Consider the following 16,049-nt stretch of genomic DNA (forward strand, 5'->3'; position numbering starts at 1 on the left):
AAAAGCTTATACAGTATATATATATGTGTGTGTGTGTGTGTGTGTGTGTGTGTGTGTGTGTGTGTGTGTGTGTGTGTGTGTGGGTGTGTGCGCGTGTGTGTGTGTGCGCGCGTGTGTGAGAGAGAGAGAGAAAGAGTGAGTATAGGTGTGTGTGTGTGTGTCTGTGTGTGTGTGTGTATGTGTATGAGTGCGTGTGTGCATGTGGCATGTGCGTGTGCGTGTGCGCCTGTGTGTGTGTACGTGTGTGTGTGTGCGTGTGTGCATGTGGTGTGTGTGTGTGTGTGCGTGTGTGTGTGTGCGGGGGCGTACTGTCTGCAGCAGTGCGCTGGTCTGGACTGGGGGTACATGATTGCTGCTGTCACCATGGTAGCGGCTGCTCGTGTAATAGAGCTGTATGGATGTGTCTGTTTGTGTGTGTGTGTGTGCGCGCGCGCGTGTGCGTGTGTGTGTGCGTGCGTGCGTGTGAGACAAGACATGGCGAGATTTCAATTGAAGCAGAGCAGCTACAGTAGCAGGGATAACGTCCACCCAGTCACACAGAAACACAGGAACAGAGCAATGGCCACCACCATACCCACACCCACTGTTCTCCCTGTCGCCGTCCTCTCCTCCTCTTAATCAAATGTATAGTTCCGGTCCTTGATTGGGATTGGACAGGCCAGAGCAGCACCACTCAGGAGACAGCCCCCCTCTCTCTCTCCCAACTCCAACCAAATCCTGACGTTGGCTGAGAAACACTTGAAACGTACGCTGCGGGCGAGGAGCCGTCTTGAACGTTAACGACAGTCTCATGTTGAAGTAGGTTGGAGGGCCTTAAAGGGATACGCCAACTTTTTGGGAGTTTTGCTCATTTGCCATAATCGCCCCTATACATAACCAAGATACACAATGTCTTTACAGTCACTCTCCGTACAGTATACAGTGAGCTACTGTCGTCCAGTTAGTTATTATTATCACCGATGAATTGGAGGAAACAGTACAGCCGTTCAAAGTCACCAAAAACACACATTTCTAACAGCGCCAAAATGCTCCATGTACACTTTTGAAACTGTCCCTCGACACATGACATCAGAAAAGACAAAAAAAAAAGATGTTATGTTGCGGACCGTGATTGGCTAGACAGAGAGTTGCCACAGAGCCAGCATGCGTAGACCAATCGGTGGAAAGTATTTGGAAAGTTACTGACACCAACCTGCCAAATGCCAAGAATTGTTGTTTCCAATTCCACCTGACATGGGTGTGAAGACTTGGCTGTGTAACTGTGGGCTCATCTGTGAATGTTCAACACAAACATACAGACAGGCGTATCCAGCTCGCCACAAATCTGCTATACATTACATGTTCACTGTATGAATGGTGTCCAAGCATGACCCACACACAGATTACGTCTTAACACGTTCACTGCCATTGACGAGATATCTCGGCTTACAAAATCCAACGGTTGACTGCCAATGACGAGATATCTCGGCTTTAAAAAAAAAAAAAAAAAATTGACGGTGGTACGTGGATCCAACCCTTTTACGTCTCCTATACAAATATTGGAGGTATTGAATGTGTATAATCTATTTTACCGACCCACTGAGTGGCGACATGTCTCTCCAGAGTAGAAAGAGGCGAGCCAAAACTCCAGGGGAAAGCGCGAGGAAGCCGTTCTCATACTGTAAAATGGATTGACGAAAACGCTTTCGCTTTTCGCGCTGACGCACAGCGGTGGCAACGGTGGGGGGTTCCAAGAATAGACTGGGTGCACACTTTGAAACACGCAGCATAAATAAGCCCAGAATCGCAAGAGCTTCATCAGAGCTCTCAACCGAAATGCCAAGAAACGAGCGAGCCCCATCCAGCGAGCCCCATCCAGACTGCCAGGCAGCAGCCAGGCAGCAGCAACTCGTTTGTGACATACCCGCTGCAGAGCCAAGGAGGGCGGAGGAGAACGCCCACGGAGGGAGGAGTTTGAAGCAGAGGGGGGTTTCCTGCTGCTATGGAGGAAATTACTGTTCAAAACTATTGTTTAGATGTCTGACGTCTTACGCCAAAAATAAATGGTTAAAGTGACTGTTCTATCGAATTTCACAAAAAGCCATTTATCTCAGAATAAATTTTCAGATGCTGAAACCATGCTGTATTCAACTGCTAATGCTTACATAACTACTAACTCTACAAACTAACTCTTTTAGACAGAGAAAGCACACATTCTATTAGTTCTTTTGAGATATTGTGTGTTCACAAAATCCTAACAGAAAAGAATCCTCGGCTCTTGAAAGATGAATCCTCAAAAAAAAACCTTGGCAGAAGCTAACTACAGTATTGAAAAACGGCTGGCAGTGAATGTGTTAAAATAGCCTTCAAACTGGGTGTCTGAATTCTGACATGTAGGCACTAACAGTGTGTGTGTGTGTGTGTGTGTGTGTGTGTGTGTGTGTGTGTGTGTGTGTGTGTGTGTGCGTGTGCGCCCACGCACGCGTGTGTGTGTGTTTTTAACATGAAGATGACAGAGTGTGCGGTGGTGTCTGTGTGTGTGTGTGTGTGTGTGTGTGTGTGTGTTTGAGTTGCCAATATTGAGTACATACTAAATCCAAGTCTTGAATCCTGACCCTTGACCAAAATGCTCTCTTCTTACTGTAAGATCAATGACAGATGAAATGATGGACTTTCTAAATGCACGTTTGACTTAGAAGCACATAATACTGTAAATCAATGTGCATATCATTCATTTGCTTATGAGTGGAATAAATTGTAGTTTTGAATCTTTTAGATCGAACATACAGTAGCAACCTTATAGCCTTTGAAGAACTAATGCAAGATGTTATTATCATCTGCATGGTGAGGTGGGTGACAATAAGATCCTGGTCTGTTTCCATACAGACAATCAGCTTCTTCTCTTAGGCCCTTTTCCCATTCCACATGCTTCCTCTGATACATGTGCAGTCGCCAGCCGCTTCTTTTCACCTGACAGCGAGGAGTTTCACCGGCAGTACATAGCTCGTGGGTGGATCACATTATGCCCCTCCCCCCGAACAGGCACCCCGACCGACCAGAGGAGGCACTAGTGCAGCGACCAGGACTCATATCACCGGCTTCCCACCCGCAGACACGGCCAATTGTGTCTGTAGGAACGTTCTGACCAAGCCGGAAGTACTGCTGCTGCCAGGAACTGAACCCGGGTCTGGTGGTGCCCCCTGGTGGTAGGGGGGTGCTTTTACCTCTATATTACCCAGAAGCCCTAAGGCGTGTCTTTAACTGATGTGATTTAAAGCAGTGGCAGCATCATGGATATGGCTGTGTGTCACTATTCACCTTATTCTTTGCCCGTAAAGGACGCTTCTGCATGACGTCATTTTGTAATCGTCTTTCCGGTTTTAGACACGGAAGTATATTACGCCTACCGTAGTCATTTTTTTTTAGACTTGCCAAAAAGCTGTTTTCAAGCTAAAAAAAACCCCAAATATTTTTCGGGTGAGAACGTAACATATATGTGACCAGTTTATCAGAATAACGCCTATTGGAAATATTTAACGAGCAGCGAGGACCGGGAGCGCTGGCTGTGCTGACACCGGTCGGACTAGCTATCTGTCAAACCCTACTGTAGTTAGGCTACTGGCAGTGAGAAAACACTGTCGACGTGCTTTTGTAACTAACGTTAAATGCCGACCGGGTACAGCCATCGGCTCCGCGAGAGAGAGAGAGAGAGAGAGAGAGAGAGAGAGAGAGAGAGAGAGAGTTTTTTTTAATTAGATGACTAGTTTTGGTAACAAACATTTAGGCTACTCGCCATGTGGCCAATAGCCTTCTGGGATTTACTAGCCAAATGCAAAATCTACTCGTCATTGCAGGTTGGCTACTGTTAATGGTCGGACCCTGCATCCAGGTCAAAATGATGGCCAATAACTATGGCCAATATCAATCAAATTAAAATGCAATGATTATCAGAGATGCAGGAGTCATTTTTTGCAAGTCCAAGTCAGGTCTCAAGTCTTATGGTTGTAATGAACAGTGTTTTCCCTAGAAGAATTTTCAGGCCTGGAGGGATTTCGAAACGGGGGCCCTCGCTGGCGACGCTAAACTTTTAGCTAACCTGTTCGCATCTATGTTCGCAATGGCATCCCACAAGTATCATCATACTATTATGGGATGCGATGCGAACAGTTGTATTATGGGACGTGCGTTTCCCAGGCAACGACACACATTGACACGTTTTGGAACAGCGCCTGGCACGATGCTCCTAAAAGCAAAATGCTTATTGTTTTGAATGATTTGGCATCTATTACTGTCAACACTGTCGACGACACCAGTATTGTTGTATTGTAATAATATGCCATAAAGGTTGATTGAACTTTTCGGGGGCCCGCCAGGCCTGTAGAATGGTAGGGGAAACACTGATGAATGATTAACATCTGCTAACATGTTTGCTAACCGTCCGTACGAGCTTCACATTACTATGACTGACCTGTCAGGTGCCTGATCAAGTTGAATGTGGTCGATCCAGCATGCTTTATTTTGATACTGCAGAAGTTATTATAGCCAAGTGTTCTATGACAAACTCCACTGCAGCTGCAGGTGTGCTGCTCAGTGCTTAGCATCGTGTCACATCAGAGTCCACAGCAGCTGCAGGTGTGCTGCTCAGTGCTTAGCATCGTGTCACATCAGAGTTGCTGCACCATTACTGCATGCTTGGGGAGTGACGGTGAGGCCACAAGGGGAAAAAAAAGGAGAGTTCTGATTCTGAGCAATTTAGTTATAACGTCGAACAAAATGTTGGTCAAAATATAAGCGATAAGGGGGCGGGGGGAGGGGGCTGACAACAAGACAGATGGACGGACAGCTGGACGTTTCTCCTTTTCCATAATCTCGGCCTGATAAAACTCATTAAAGACTGTGCACTACTTACACAGCAAACTAGCCCTGCTCTAGTCATCACCCTATCAGAACACTTTTAGCTCGTTGAAGCAAAAGATACCCAGAGCGGGAAAAAACTGTAGTATGTTTGATTTTGAGTATTGTATCCATTCCCAATTTTCAGCATCAATACTTATCGATACTTTTGACAACTTTACATCCATCCATCCATCCATCCATCCATTCCGAAGCGTTGTGGCCATTGAAACTGAGGGGGCAAAGTTAGTTATTATAGGCATAGTTCAACTTTGCATAGCAAGTTAGTTGGCTACTTGTACCTACCATAGTTAGCATTGTAATGTTAGCCAGAGCTGTTATGGCAGTGGGCCACTATCACAGGTTATACTGTAGTTAGCAAAACACTGAATTCTATTTGATGCCTCCAGGTCAAGATGCAGTTCTTTAAAATAATTAGCATTGTGGATCTAGTGTTTTTATGTGAATAACATTTTGGGTGAAGCAAGATTTGGCTATTTCAAGAAAAGGGTCAGCAGTGTAGAAGCTAGTGTAGAAGTGAGTGACTAAGCTAATAACCATAACAGCACAAATAATTGACCAAAATCTCTAAATAAATATACAGTATTTACTAGTGATGCACGGGCCGCAGTTATAACCGCGCTGACCGCGGATATCCCACCCCGCGGGCGGGCCGGATCATAAAAATAAACATTCTGATTAATAGCGGATGGGTTGCGGGCGGTTGAAACGATGTATCATTGAGGAACAATAATATTAATTACGTTCTCTAGTCTATGAACGTATTTTAAGCTACATTTTTTGTCAGGCACATTCTTAGTCGCCTATTGTAGATCCCCCAAAGGACCCACGGCCGTAAACCAAACAATACAGCCATGTGCTAGGCTCCACTCGTCCATATATGGTCAATGATGTCACCCTCAAAAAGGAGACTCCGCTGAAGACGTGTTTGACGAGAACACGCGTTCGTATTTTCCCATACAATGAGGCAATCCAGTAAACTAAACTTAAAGCTATAGCGTTAGCCGAGTAAACTACATGAGGGCAAGTAGTGGACTGGACATAATACAGCATGGAAGTTTATTTGGAGTCTTGGACTGTAAGTTCGCTCCTTTTATAGCGTGTGTGAATGTGCTCTAAGCGTTATGCTTATAGATATGACCTTCATAGAAAGTGTTACCCTTATTTCTTATCTGGCAGGAAAACAAACACTTGAACATTGTTGAAATACTATACTACGAGATACTATACAATACCAAGATACTAAATCCTTTTTTTGACTAGACAAATGTGCACTGTGCTATCTCGTGCACTCCGCTGCATAATAGGAGTCCTCAAATCAACGGGTGACATCATAACACACACTATTTTCTACAGTCTAGACCAAACATATGTTAAAGGCCATTGATGTTGTCTTCTGTGATTGTGATGTCATGTTAAATGTATGTACGGTATCTTTGTTTCCCGTCTTAACCTTTGTCTTTTTTTGTAAATGGAGCTGCTATGATGCAAGACAAATGTCAGACTTGTCTGACAATAGAGTATTATCATAATATTTATATATTGTACTGTATATTTTTACCTTTATTCAGATAGGACAGTAGGCAGACAGGAAAGGTGGGGAGAGAGAGAGAGAGAGGGGATGACACGCGGCAAGGGACCTCGGGTCGGATTCGAACCCACGTCGGCCGCGCGATGGACGAAGACTCCGTCGTACGCGTGCTACCAGGTGAGCCACCAGGACAAGTATTATTGTATATCGTACCGTATCGTAGTGTAAAAAATAAAACTTTCCTCTTTTATTTCTTGAAAAATGCTCTTTTATCTCTTCAAACTCTGCTGTCCAGTGCAAAGTGTGGGGGGGTGGAGGACATAAGGCACAGACAGAAGAACAAGTTCAACTCCTTCTCCTCACTAAATGAGATTAAGCTGAAGTGCATCGCCTGCCTTGTGTGTGTGTGTGTGTGTGTGTGTGTGTGTGTGTGTGTGTGTGTGTGCGTGCGTGTGTGTGTGTAGTGTGTGTGTGTGTGTGTGTGTGTGTGTGTGTGTGTGTGTTTGAGTGTGCACCCTCCCCCTCCATTTCTCTCTAACAAGCATAATACAATAGCGTCACATGCAGAAGAGATCCTCATCTGAGCCTTGTTCCACAGGCAGATGAAGACCCATCCAGCCAACCATCTCCAACCGCTTATTCAGAGTCGGGTTTGCGGAATGCGGAAGACCCAACATCTGCAGTGATGGCTTTATCGGGGCTATTAAGCAGCTATGGACAGCTGCTAACATTCGTTTACAATAGAGACATTGCGTAACGCGTCATCAATCAGAAACCGCGCCCAAGACGTGGGAAAACAGAAAGCCCCCCTCCAATCCTGGCGTTCTCCTATGTCACGTGCACGGTGCGTGTTGTACAAAAAGATCGTATATACGGAAGATGAACACTCCGACTTACTTCCTTGACAGCTAGATCCACATTTTTCTTCTCACCAATTCTCAATGGCTTCCTTGTTTTCCTCTGGAGTACAAAAAAACTCTAACTGGCGATTTTTTATATTTGTTGTCTGCGCAGCCCCACCACACAACAGCTTTTAGCTATGTTTAATTCAAGGAAAATGACGCTGGTGTGTGGAAATCAATGGAGCTTTTACCCCGTGATGGGCGTGGCCTATTTCAGTTCTCTATACAGAACAATATGAGACTATAAGACAAGTCCTTATTTTGATGCAATTACCTGCACACAGACAACTTTGCTTCATCTTTTCTCTCGACCTGATTGTGAAAAAGGGAACAGTTTCATGGTATATAGACTAAAGTCATTTTACCCCCTAAGTCCTGAACATTTTGCCACTGGCCTATCACAGCACAGTGTCCAGTGTGTCCACATTAGTGTCGTCTGAATGAACAGCCAGGAATGGGTCTCGCGCTACTTTTGCATGCTAAAATAAAGCTGATAATGTACAATTTGATTCAAGGGGGAAAAAACCCTTTCAGAGTACAACACAAACTGTCTATTTTGCTGCAACTCGACAGTGCTGCTTAATCCAGGACCTTACTTCCTGGAACTCTTGAGAGTAAAAAAACTGGTCCATTGGAGCACAGCACAGTGTCCAGTGTGTCCCCATGAAGCCACTGACCTATCACAGCACAGTGTCCAGTGTGTCCACATGAAGCCACTGACCTATCACAGCACAGTGTCCAGTGTGTCCCCATGAAGCCACTGACCTATCACAGCACAGTGTCCAGTGTGTCCAAGCCGCCACTGGCCTATCACAGCACAGTGTCCAGTGTGTCCACATGAAGCCACTGACCTATCACAGCACAGTGTCCAGTGTGTCCACATGAAGCCACTGACCTATCACAGCACAGTGTCCAGTGTGTCAACATGAAGCCACTGACCTATCACAGCACAGTGTCCAGTGTGTCCAAGCCACCACTGGCCTATCACAGCACAGTGTCCAGTGTGTCCACATGAAGCCACTGACCTATCACAGCACAGTGTCCAGTGTGTCCAAGCCGCCACTGGCCTATCACAGCACAGTGTCCAGTGTGTCCACATGAAGCCACTGACCTATCACAGCACAGTGTCCAGTGTGTCCACATGAAGCCACTGGTCTATCACAGCACAGTGTCCAGTGTGTCCACATGAAGCCACTGGCCTATCACAGCACAGTGTCCAGTGTGTCCACATGAAGCCACTGACCTATCACAGCACAGTGTCCAGTGTGTCCACATGAAGCCACTGGCCTATCACAGCACAGTGTCCAGGGTGTCCACATGAAGCCACTGGCCTATCACAGCACACTGTCCAGTGTGTCCACATGAAGCCACTGGCCTATCACAGCACAGTGTCCAGTGTGTCCACACGAAGCCACTGGCCTATCACAGCACAGTGTCCAGTGTGTCCACATGAAGCCACTGACCTATCACAGCACAGTGTCCAGTGTGTCCACATGAAGGCACTGACCTATCACAGCACCGTGTCCAGTGTGTCCACATGAAGCCACTGGCCTATCACAGCACAGTGTCCAGTGTGTCCAAGCCGCCACTGGCCTATCACAGCACAGTGTCCAGTGTGTCCAAGCCACCACTGGCCTATCACAGCACAGTGTCCAGTGTGTCCACACGAAGCCACTGGCCTATCACAGCACAGTGTCCAGTGTGTCCACATGAAGGCACTGGCCTATCAGAGCACAGTGTCCAGTGTGTCCACATGAAGCCACTGGCCTATCACAGCACAGTGTCCAGTGTGTCCACATGAAGCCACTGGCCTATCACAGCACAGTGTCCAGTGTGTCCACATGAAGCCACTGGCCTGTCACAGCACAGTGTCCAGTGTGTCCACATGAAGCCACTGGCCTATCAGAGCACAGTGTCCAGTGTGTCCACATGAAGCCACTGGCCTATCACAGCACAGTGTCCAGTGTGTCCACATGAAGCCACTGGCCTATCAGAGCACAGTGTCCAGTGTGTCCACATGAAGCCACTGGCCTATCACAGCACAGTGTCCAGTGCGTCCACATGAAGCCGCCTCCCTCTTTATCCTTGCAGCATCCTTGAAAAAGCCTCTGGACTCTATTTAAGGACACGCGGACAGAGAGCCCGTCCTATAAATAAGAAAGAATACAGACAGCACAGCACAGCACAGCACAGCACAGCACAGCACAGCACAGCACAGCACAGCTTTGGCCTTTAAAGAAGGGGGATTGCAATGAATTAGCCCGGTAAGACCGACCTGATCATGTGACCTCTAAGCCAAACAGAATGTGAGCCTGAGGTCACGTGATCAGGATGGTGTTACCAGCCTATATGAATGGCCTTGCTACAGTATAACTCTCATCACAGCCTAGGTGTTTGGTGTATTATGAGCATGATTGTCAGTGTGGTACTAAGACACACAACCAGACAGGCGACGCAGCTTTTACTTTATCTGCTTGCCAGGAAGACCAACTATACCTTGATGCATTTTCTTTACATATTCTTTTAAAGAAGTCTACCTCTAAAAACAGAAACAAATGATCAAAACTAAAAAGATGGAATGCGACGCAAGCGGCATCACTAAGAAAACATTTCCTATTATACGTGATGAACTGTTAAATAAGCAGGCAGTCGTCGATCATCTTAAACAAACCATCATTATTAAAAGACTCATACCTCTTGATAGAAATTACATCCGTTTGATACTACTGTATTTGCTTTATGATATAATCTACTGCCAGCCTAAAAATGTGTGTAAACTCGGTTACACAAACAACAAGGTTGGTAAACTGATTTCCACGACTTCCATGCCTGGCTGCTACGCTCGGCTTTAGGCCTAATAGCTGTGAGCAGCCTTTATATGAAGAGCCAATATTAGCATGTGTCTGCTCTGCTCTGCTCTGCTCTGCAAACATACATGAGACAACAATTAGCCAACAGCCAACATTTACATGTCAGCCACAAAAAGAGCCGTCAAATGTCATTGACTGGACCAGGAATACAGAGGGACAATGAGTAGGAGAGACAGGGACAGGCTCATATCATTATAGTCTTACCAGATGCGCCCTAATGAAGAAATGCAACAATATTCCTCTAATATTCCCACAAGGACGTTTAATGTCTAAATATCCTACTTTTGATAATGCGGCTCCTTTTTAATAAACAAACTATAAACTCACTGTAGTAGCCTAGCATAGGATATACCAGTAACTATAGCTATATAACTATAAAGCATCATAGCAGTAGACACTATCCTCCTATAGACGGTTTTCACGGAATGGTCAGTCCTGCACTTGAATGTTTTTTATTCTTTTATGTCCATAGCAAACACTGCAACAGGAAGTGAGCGGGGGTTCAATTTAGAATGTTTTTGTTGTCAAGTTAAAACCGTCTATAAGTCCATAAAGCAGTGGCTCTCAAACTTTTTCACGTCAGGGACCACTGACTAAACTGACACAAATTAGACCACAGATCCCCATGTGATAAGATGTTGGCTTGATTACACAAAGTGTATGAAACCCATGACCAAAATAGCCATACATCGTTACTCATGGAGTCATGGATGGAATTAGTGAAAATAAATGAGTTCCTCGTTTTGCTGGGGACTGCATCATGGAACCCCCTCCAGGAGGACCTCTCTGGGGGTCCCCTGGACCCCGCTTTGACTTTAGATAGAATAGCTCCTACAAAGAGATCAACAACAACAACTAAACAACCACATTCCACACTACTATGCTGCTGATGTTAATGCAATTTACAATGCCATCAGTCGGGCTTAGTATGCGGTCACTTTGCGTGTTCCGCCCTCGCCGGAGATCTGGCTACTCACCCAAGACACGATGCGGAGAATGGTGTGCGGCTGCTGGAAGAAGGTGACGGGGTCGAAGGCTCCTCCGGCCTTCCCAGCTCCGTATGCCTGCTGCATCCCCTCCATGGTCCTCCTCCTCTCTGTCTCTGTCTCTGCTCTGTCTGTCTGTGTGCCTCCTCTCTCCTCTCCTCGCTCTCTGGTAGCCTACTCTTCTCTCTCTCTCTCCTCTCCTCCGTCCGTCTGTCTGTGGTCCTCCTGCAGCCCGCTACAGAGGGTGTGTGTGCTGGAGGAGGAGGAGAAGCCCCGGCCCGGTCTGCCTGCTCTGCTGCACTGCCTGCGGGGATCTGCTGCCTGGCTGCGGGGAGGCAGGCGCGTCTCGAGTCGACCTCCCCCGGTTCTCCTCTCCTCTTTTGTTATATTAACCTTTCAATTCCCCCTCGTCCTCTTCCGATAATCGCAATCCAACGAGGGGAAGCTAGCTGCCAGTGTTGTCAGATGATGCGCTCGCGCTCTCTTTCTCTCTCTCCCTTTCTCTCTCTCTCTCTCTCTCTCTCGCTCTCTCTCTCACACACACACACACACGCACGCACGCACGCACGCACACACACAGACACACACGCACACACACACACGCACGCGCACACACACACACACACACACACACACACACACACACACACACACACACACACACACACACACACACACACACACACACACACACACACACACACACACACACACACACGCTCACTCGCAAAACATCGCGAGGGGCACGCGCTGGCTGCTTTGTGGTCACAAGAATGCCACAAGGAGTGTCATGCGTTTTTTACCCGCTGCCTATCAGCTAATAATAAAGGGTTTAGCGGTCAGGAGAGGTGGACGAGTACAACCTAAAACACACCGTTACAGCCTAATACAAGACCAATGTTGCCGTTTAATATAAATTATATAAAACGCACAATCTGAAAATATGTCAAAAGATTAGCTATAATAGGCCTACTACTCACTTTAATTTAGAAGGACAGATGCACATGTAAGTCACTGTAATACTGAGAAATACCGCCCCCTCGCGGCGTTGCTGGAAATAGCCGTGTGTAATCACATGCATGGCTACGTCTTGTTCCTACGTCTCTTCTCTACGTAGCCACAGCCAGCCAATGGAAGCACAGTTGGCACTGCGCGCCCGCTGATTGGACCAGTGAGACGGCTCCTTGTCCGGTTGCTAAGAGACGACGCATTGTGTCGCCGAGGCACAAGGAAGAAGATCAGAGCGCTGTTCAAAACAAACAGATTGCTCAGGCTGACGGAGACCAGACAGCTAACTGCATGTTTTGGGAAGACATCCTCTGAAATGGTGAAGCTGAGGGCGAGATGTCTGCTTGTCGGTACGTCACAGTTTTGAGGGTTTTTAGACCATGTTTCTGCTTCTTAATAGCAGGATACAGTCGTCGCTAAAGCTAACGAGTCGGCTAAAAAAACATTGAACACATTGAACGTGTTCCTCGGGCCACAGAGGAGGGTTCAGCTGCGCTAGGCAGCTATACCATTCACAACAGCTGAGTAGTGAGCTTTGTTGACAGGTCAGGATACCAGATAGTAGTTTGTCCTGCACACACTGGTTCTCAAACTTTTTCACCTCAGGACCCCTAAACTGACACAAATTGACCATGATCCCTCTCACCAGATCATATTTTTTGCCTTACATGTTTTATTACAGAAAATGTATGAAGCCCTCGACCAAAATAGTCATACATTCTGTCATTGTGTTACTTATCAGAACCCCCCCCCCCCCCACACACACACACACACACGCACGCACACACACACACACGCACCAGGGTCGGAATTTCATCATTTTAGGGGCAAGGCCAATAGGCCGTGCGGCATCACATTGTCTTTAGGGCACAAGGCCACATGCCAGGGCAGAAAGGCCAGTGCTCTATTGACATTGTGAAGAGCGATTTTGTGTGTTAAAATGAGACACACATCCTTTGCATAGAGCAGCTACATTAAACTGAGACCACTGATGCTTTTAAAGCAACTGACCTGACGGTAGCAGGCTGGTAAGCAGGGCACTGCCAAGGTGGCCTTAGTGGCCGTTCACACTGTACGCCGAAGCAACGCCAAAGCAACGCTGAAGCCACGCAGTTTCATTTCGGCGTCCTTGTTAACAGGTGAGACCGTTCACACCAGCCGCACGCCACGCCACGCCACGCCAAAGCAACGCCGAAGCCGCGCTGGAGCGATCGTTCAGGATTCAGTCCTATTTTCCAGGCGTGACGCGTGTGAAGCTTGAAGCTGCCAGGCATGAAGTCAATGGGAGTTGTGGGCGAGTTCAAGGCGCGCCGAGGAGGCGCTGAGAGGAAAAGAGGAGGCTTCTTGTGTGAACGGTTAGCCCTCGTTCACACAGGACACCGAAGCAACGCTCAACCGAAGCTGTACCTACGCTGTACCCACAAGTTTAATCTCGGCGTCCTTGTTAAGAGGCGAAGCCGTTCACACCACCCGCGCGCGTGCCACGCTGACGCCGTGCCGAAGCCACGCTCACGCCACGCTGAAGCGATCACTCAGGCCTGACGCCGAATTTCCAAACGTGACGCTGAAGCCGTGAAGCCGTGAGGCATGAAGTCAAATGGGGGTTGTTGTGGACGGGTTTTAAGGCGCGAGAGTAGGCTTCTTGTGTGAACGGTTAGGCGTACGTTCAGCTTGTGCCTGCTTCAAGCTTCAGCTCTGCTTATGTTCGGCGTCCTGTGTGAACAAGGGCTTAGGGATCTCAGGCCATCACCACCAGTGGGAGGGGCAACGGAGGCCATGGCCTCCATGTAATTCCCACCCTGACACACACACGTGCGTGCATGCACACACACACACACACACACACACACACAAACACACAGAGTCTATACAGGAGTAACTTGTCACTTTAACTCACTTGTAACGTGCATGTGTGCGTGTGTGCGTGTGCGTGCGCGTGCGTGCGTGAGTGCATGTGTGTGTGTGCGTGCGTGTGCGTGTGTGTGTGTGTGTGTGCGTGTGTGCGTGCGTGTGTGTGTGTGTGTGTGTGTGTGCGTGTGTGTGTGCGTGTGTGTGTGTGTGTGTGTAGGAGACGCTGCAGTGGGCAAGAGTGCCCTCTCCCAGATGTTCCACAGTGATGGTACTCTCTTCCAGAAGAACTACAGCATGGTGAGCAGAACAGTAACCTTAGTTTGTGCATATACATATACGCCCACATGTAGGCAGTATACAGTATATGTACCAGCCAAGGGTGGGTATAGGAAACCAGCTACCATCACATCTTAATATTGTACCACTTTTTGCAAAAATAAGCCCTCCATAATTGATATGGTACTTTTACATATATTCAGATCAAGCAAAACACACCACAACACAGTGATTCAGTTGTAAAGCAACTTGACTTTACAGGAGAGACTCACATACTAGTAGATGTTGGCAGCCTCCATATCTGTGAGCAGGATGAAAGCACTAGAGGCTCCACAAGCAGTCATTTTAGAATCGGCAATTATTGAAAGATCTAATTTCATTTATTTCATTTAGTTTAGATTCACGTCGAATTTAGATTAGTGGAATTAAAGTCGAACTGTGCATAATGAGTCCTGGATTGGGCTTTGGCCAATCCTGGCGTGTTCCGCCTCCAAATCGAGTGGGATTCAGTGTGTTGTGGCGCTCCCCTCCGGAAGAGCCTTTTGGCGGGAGGTTAGTGGCTGAGTGGAGCTCAGCGACCCGCACTGCCTTCGTGTTGCCGAGCGGAGAGTGCAGCACGTCGGCCTGGAACCTCCGAAGTGCGACCCCTGACAACCAAGCTCTCGGATGCGCGCGCCATTATCGCTGCTGTAACGATACGATATCCCTGGAATGCGCGTTTTAACGAGCCAGTTACATTTCTTTGCATTCTTAGAGATTATAGTTTTTGTTTTTTGTTCATGTTTCTAACAATTGGCCAAGTTAGTAGTTAGTTTATGGGATAGGAATTCTGCCAGATGAGAGGCACTAGGCGCCATTTTCGAATTCATTTGGAAGAGAAAATTATCCTGAAATTAAGATTTGATTGACAGCTGCATGTCGTGATATGATTGGTTGAAATGGGGTAGAAATCTGATAGTACTAGGTGACGTCAGCAAACTGTACATTACTGTTATCCATGAAATCTTGAAAAATGAACTTTTGATGTGAAAAAGTGTGAAAAACTAAAGAAATTAGATTGTTGTGATTTTGTTTGCATACATTATTAAATAGGTGCACTGCATACCCAGGTATTTGAACTAAAAGAAAAGAAAAGTCATTTTTGGGTTCAGCTCGACTTTAAAGTAACTTTAATTAAAGTAAAAAAAAAAAAGTATCTCTACACCATTGTCTTCATACCCAGATTACGTCATATTATGCAAAATCAACCCCCCAGTGTCAAAATGGAGGATCAGAGGTTCCTCTGGTCATCCTGTATCATGTTGTGGGTCATTAAAAACACACCCATCAGATAATAAGAATTTAACAATGTTGGTACAAGACAACATACTGTAATATGCATCAATACTTTACATGAGTTAACTTAACAGTTGATATCAAGTAGAAGTTAATTTATTTATAGCTCTTCATCATAGGGATGTCTCAGAGGACCTCGATCTAACCAATCAACTATCAGCCACAGAGCAAAATTATGTTATACAGTATGGAATAAAAATAAAACACACACAAGCAAAAGTCTTATCGATGTTCACATTGTTGGTAGCTCAAGTTCATTTCTTTTCTCGCGTGATGCCGTAGATACAGTCGGTCCGTGTGGGAACGCCCACAAAATGTTAGTACGGCTGGCGCGCGAGACTAGACGGTGGGGGGGGGGAACCCCCCATACTATCTCAATGGGCGGACTCACCAAAGG

General features: G+C 46.7%; 2 protein-coding genes across 4 annotated transcripts in view; one reads left to right on the top strand and one right to left on the bottom strand.

Moving 5' to 3' along the window:
• Positions 1-11,300, bottom strand: part of syngr1b (synaptogyrin 1b) — a gene marked incomplete at its 3' end in the record, with an annotated part of 44,886 nt that extends 33,586 nt beyond the window's left edge. For both annotated transcript variants that reach the window (XM_083636192.1, XM_083636193.1), the window contains exon 1: positions 11,174-11,300. In XM_083636192.1, the coding sequence (XP_083492318.1) occupies positions 11,174-11,278 (105 nt within the window). In that variant the 5' untranslated portion in view covers positions 11,279-11,300. The remainder of the gene's footprint in view (positions 1-11,173) is intronic.
• Positions 11,301-12,412: 1,112 nt separating this feature from the next.
• The window catches only part of ift27 (intraflagellar transport 27 homolog (Chlamydomonas)), an 18,068-nt gene continuing 14,431 nt past the window's right edge, over positions 12,413-16,049 (top strand). For both annotated transcript variants that reach the window (XM_083635458.1, XM_083635459.1), the window contains exons 1-2: positions 12,413-12,540; positions 14,259-14,338. In XM_083635458.1, coding sequence (XP_083491584.1) covers positions 12,507-12,540; positions 14,259-14,338 — 114 coding nt within the window. In that variant the 5' untranslated portion in view covers positions 12,413-12,506. The remainder of the gene's footprint in view (positions 12,541-14,258; positions 14,339-16,049) is intronic.

The sequence above is a fragment of the Poromitra crassiceps genome (assembly GCF_964638095.1).
Source record: "Poromitra crassiceps genome assembly, chromosome: 4".
Taxonomy (NCBI): Eukaryota; Metazoa; Chordata; class Actinopteri; order Beryciformes; family Melamphaidae; genus Poromitra; species Poromitra crassiceps.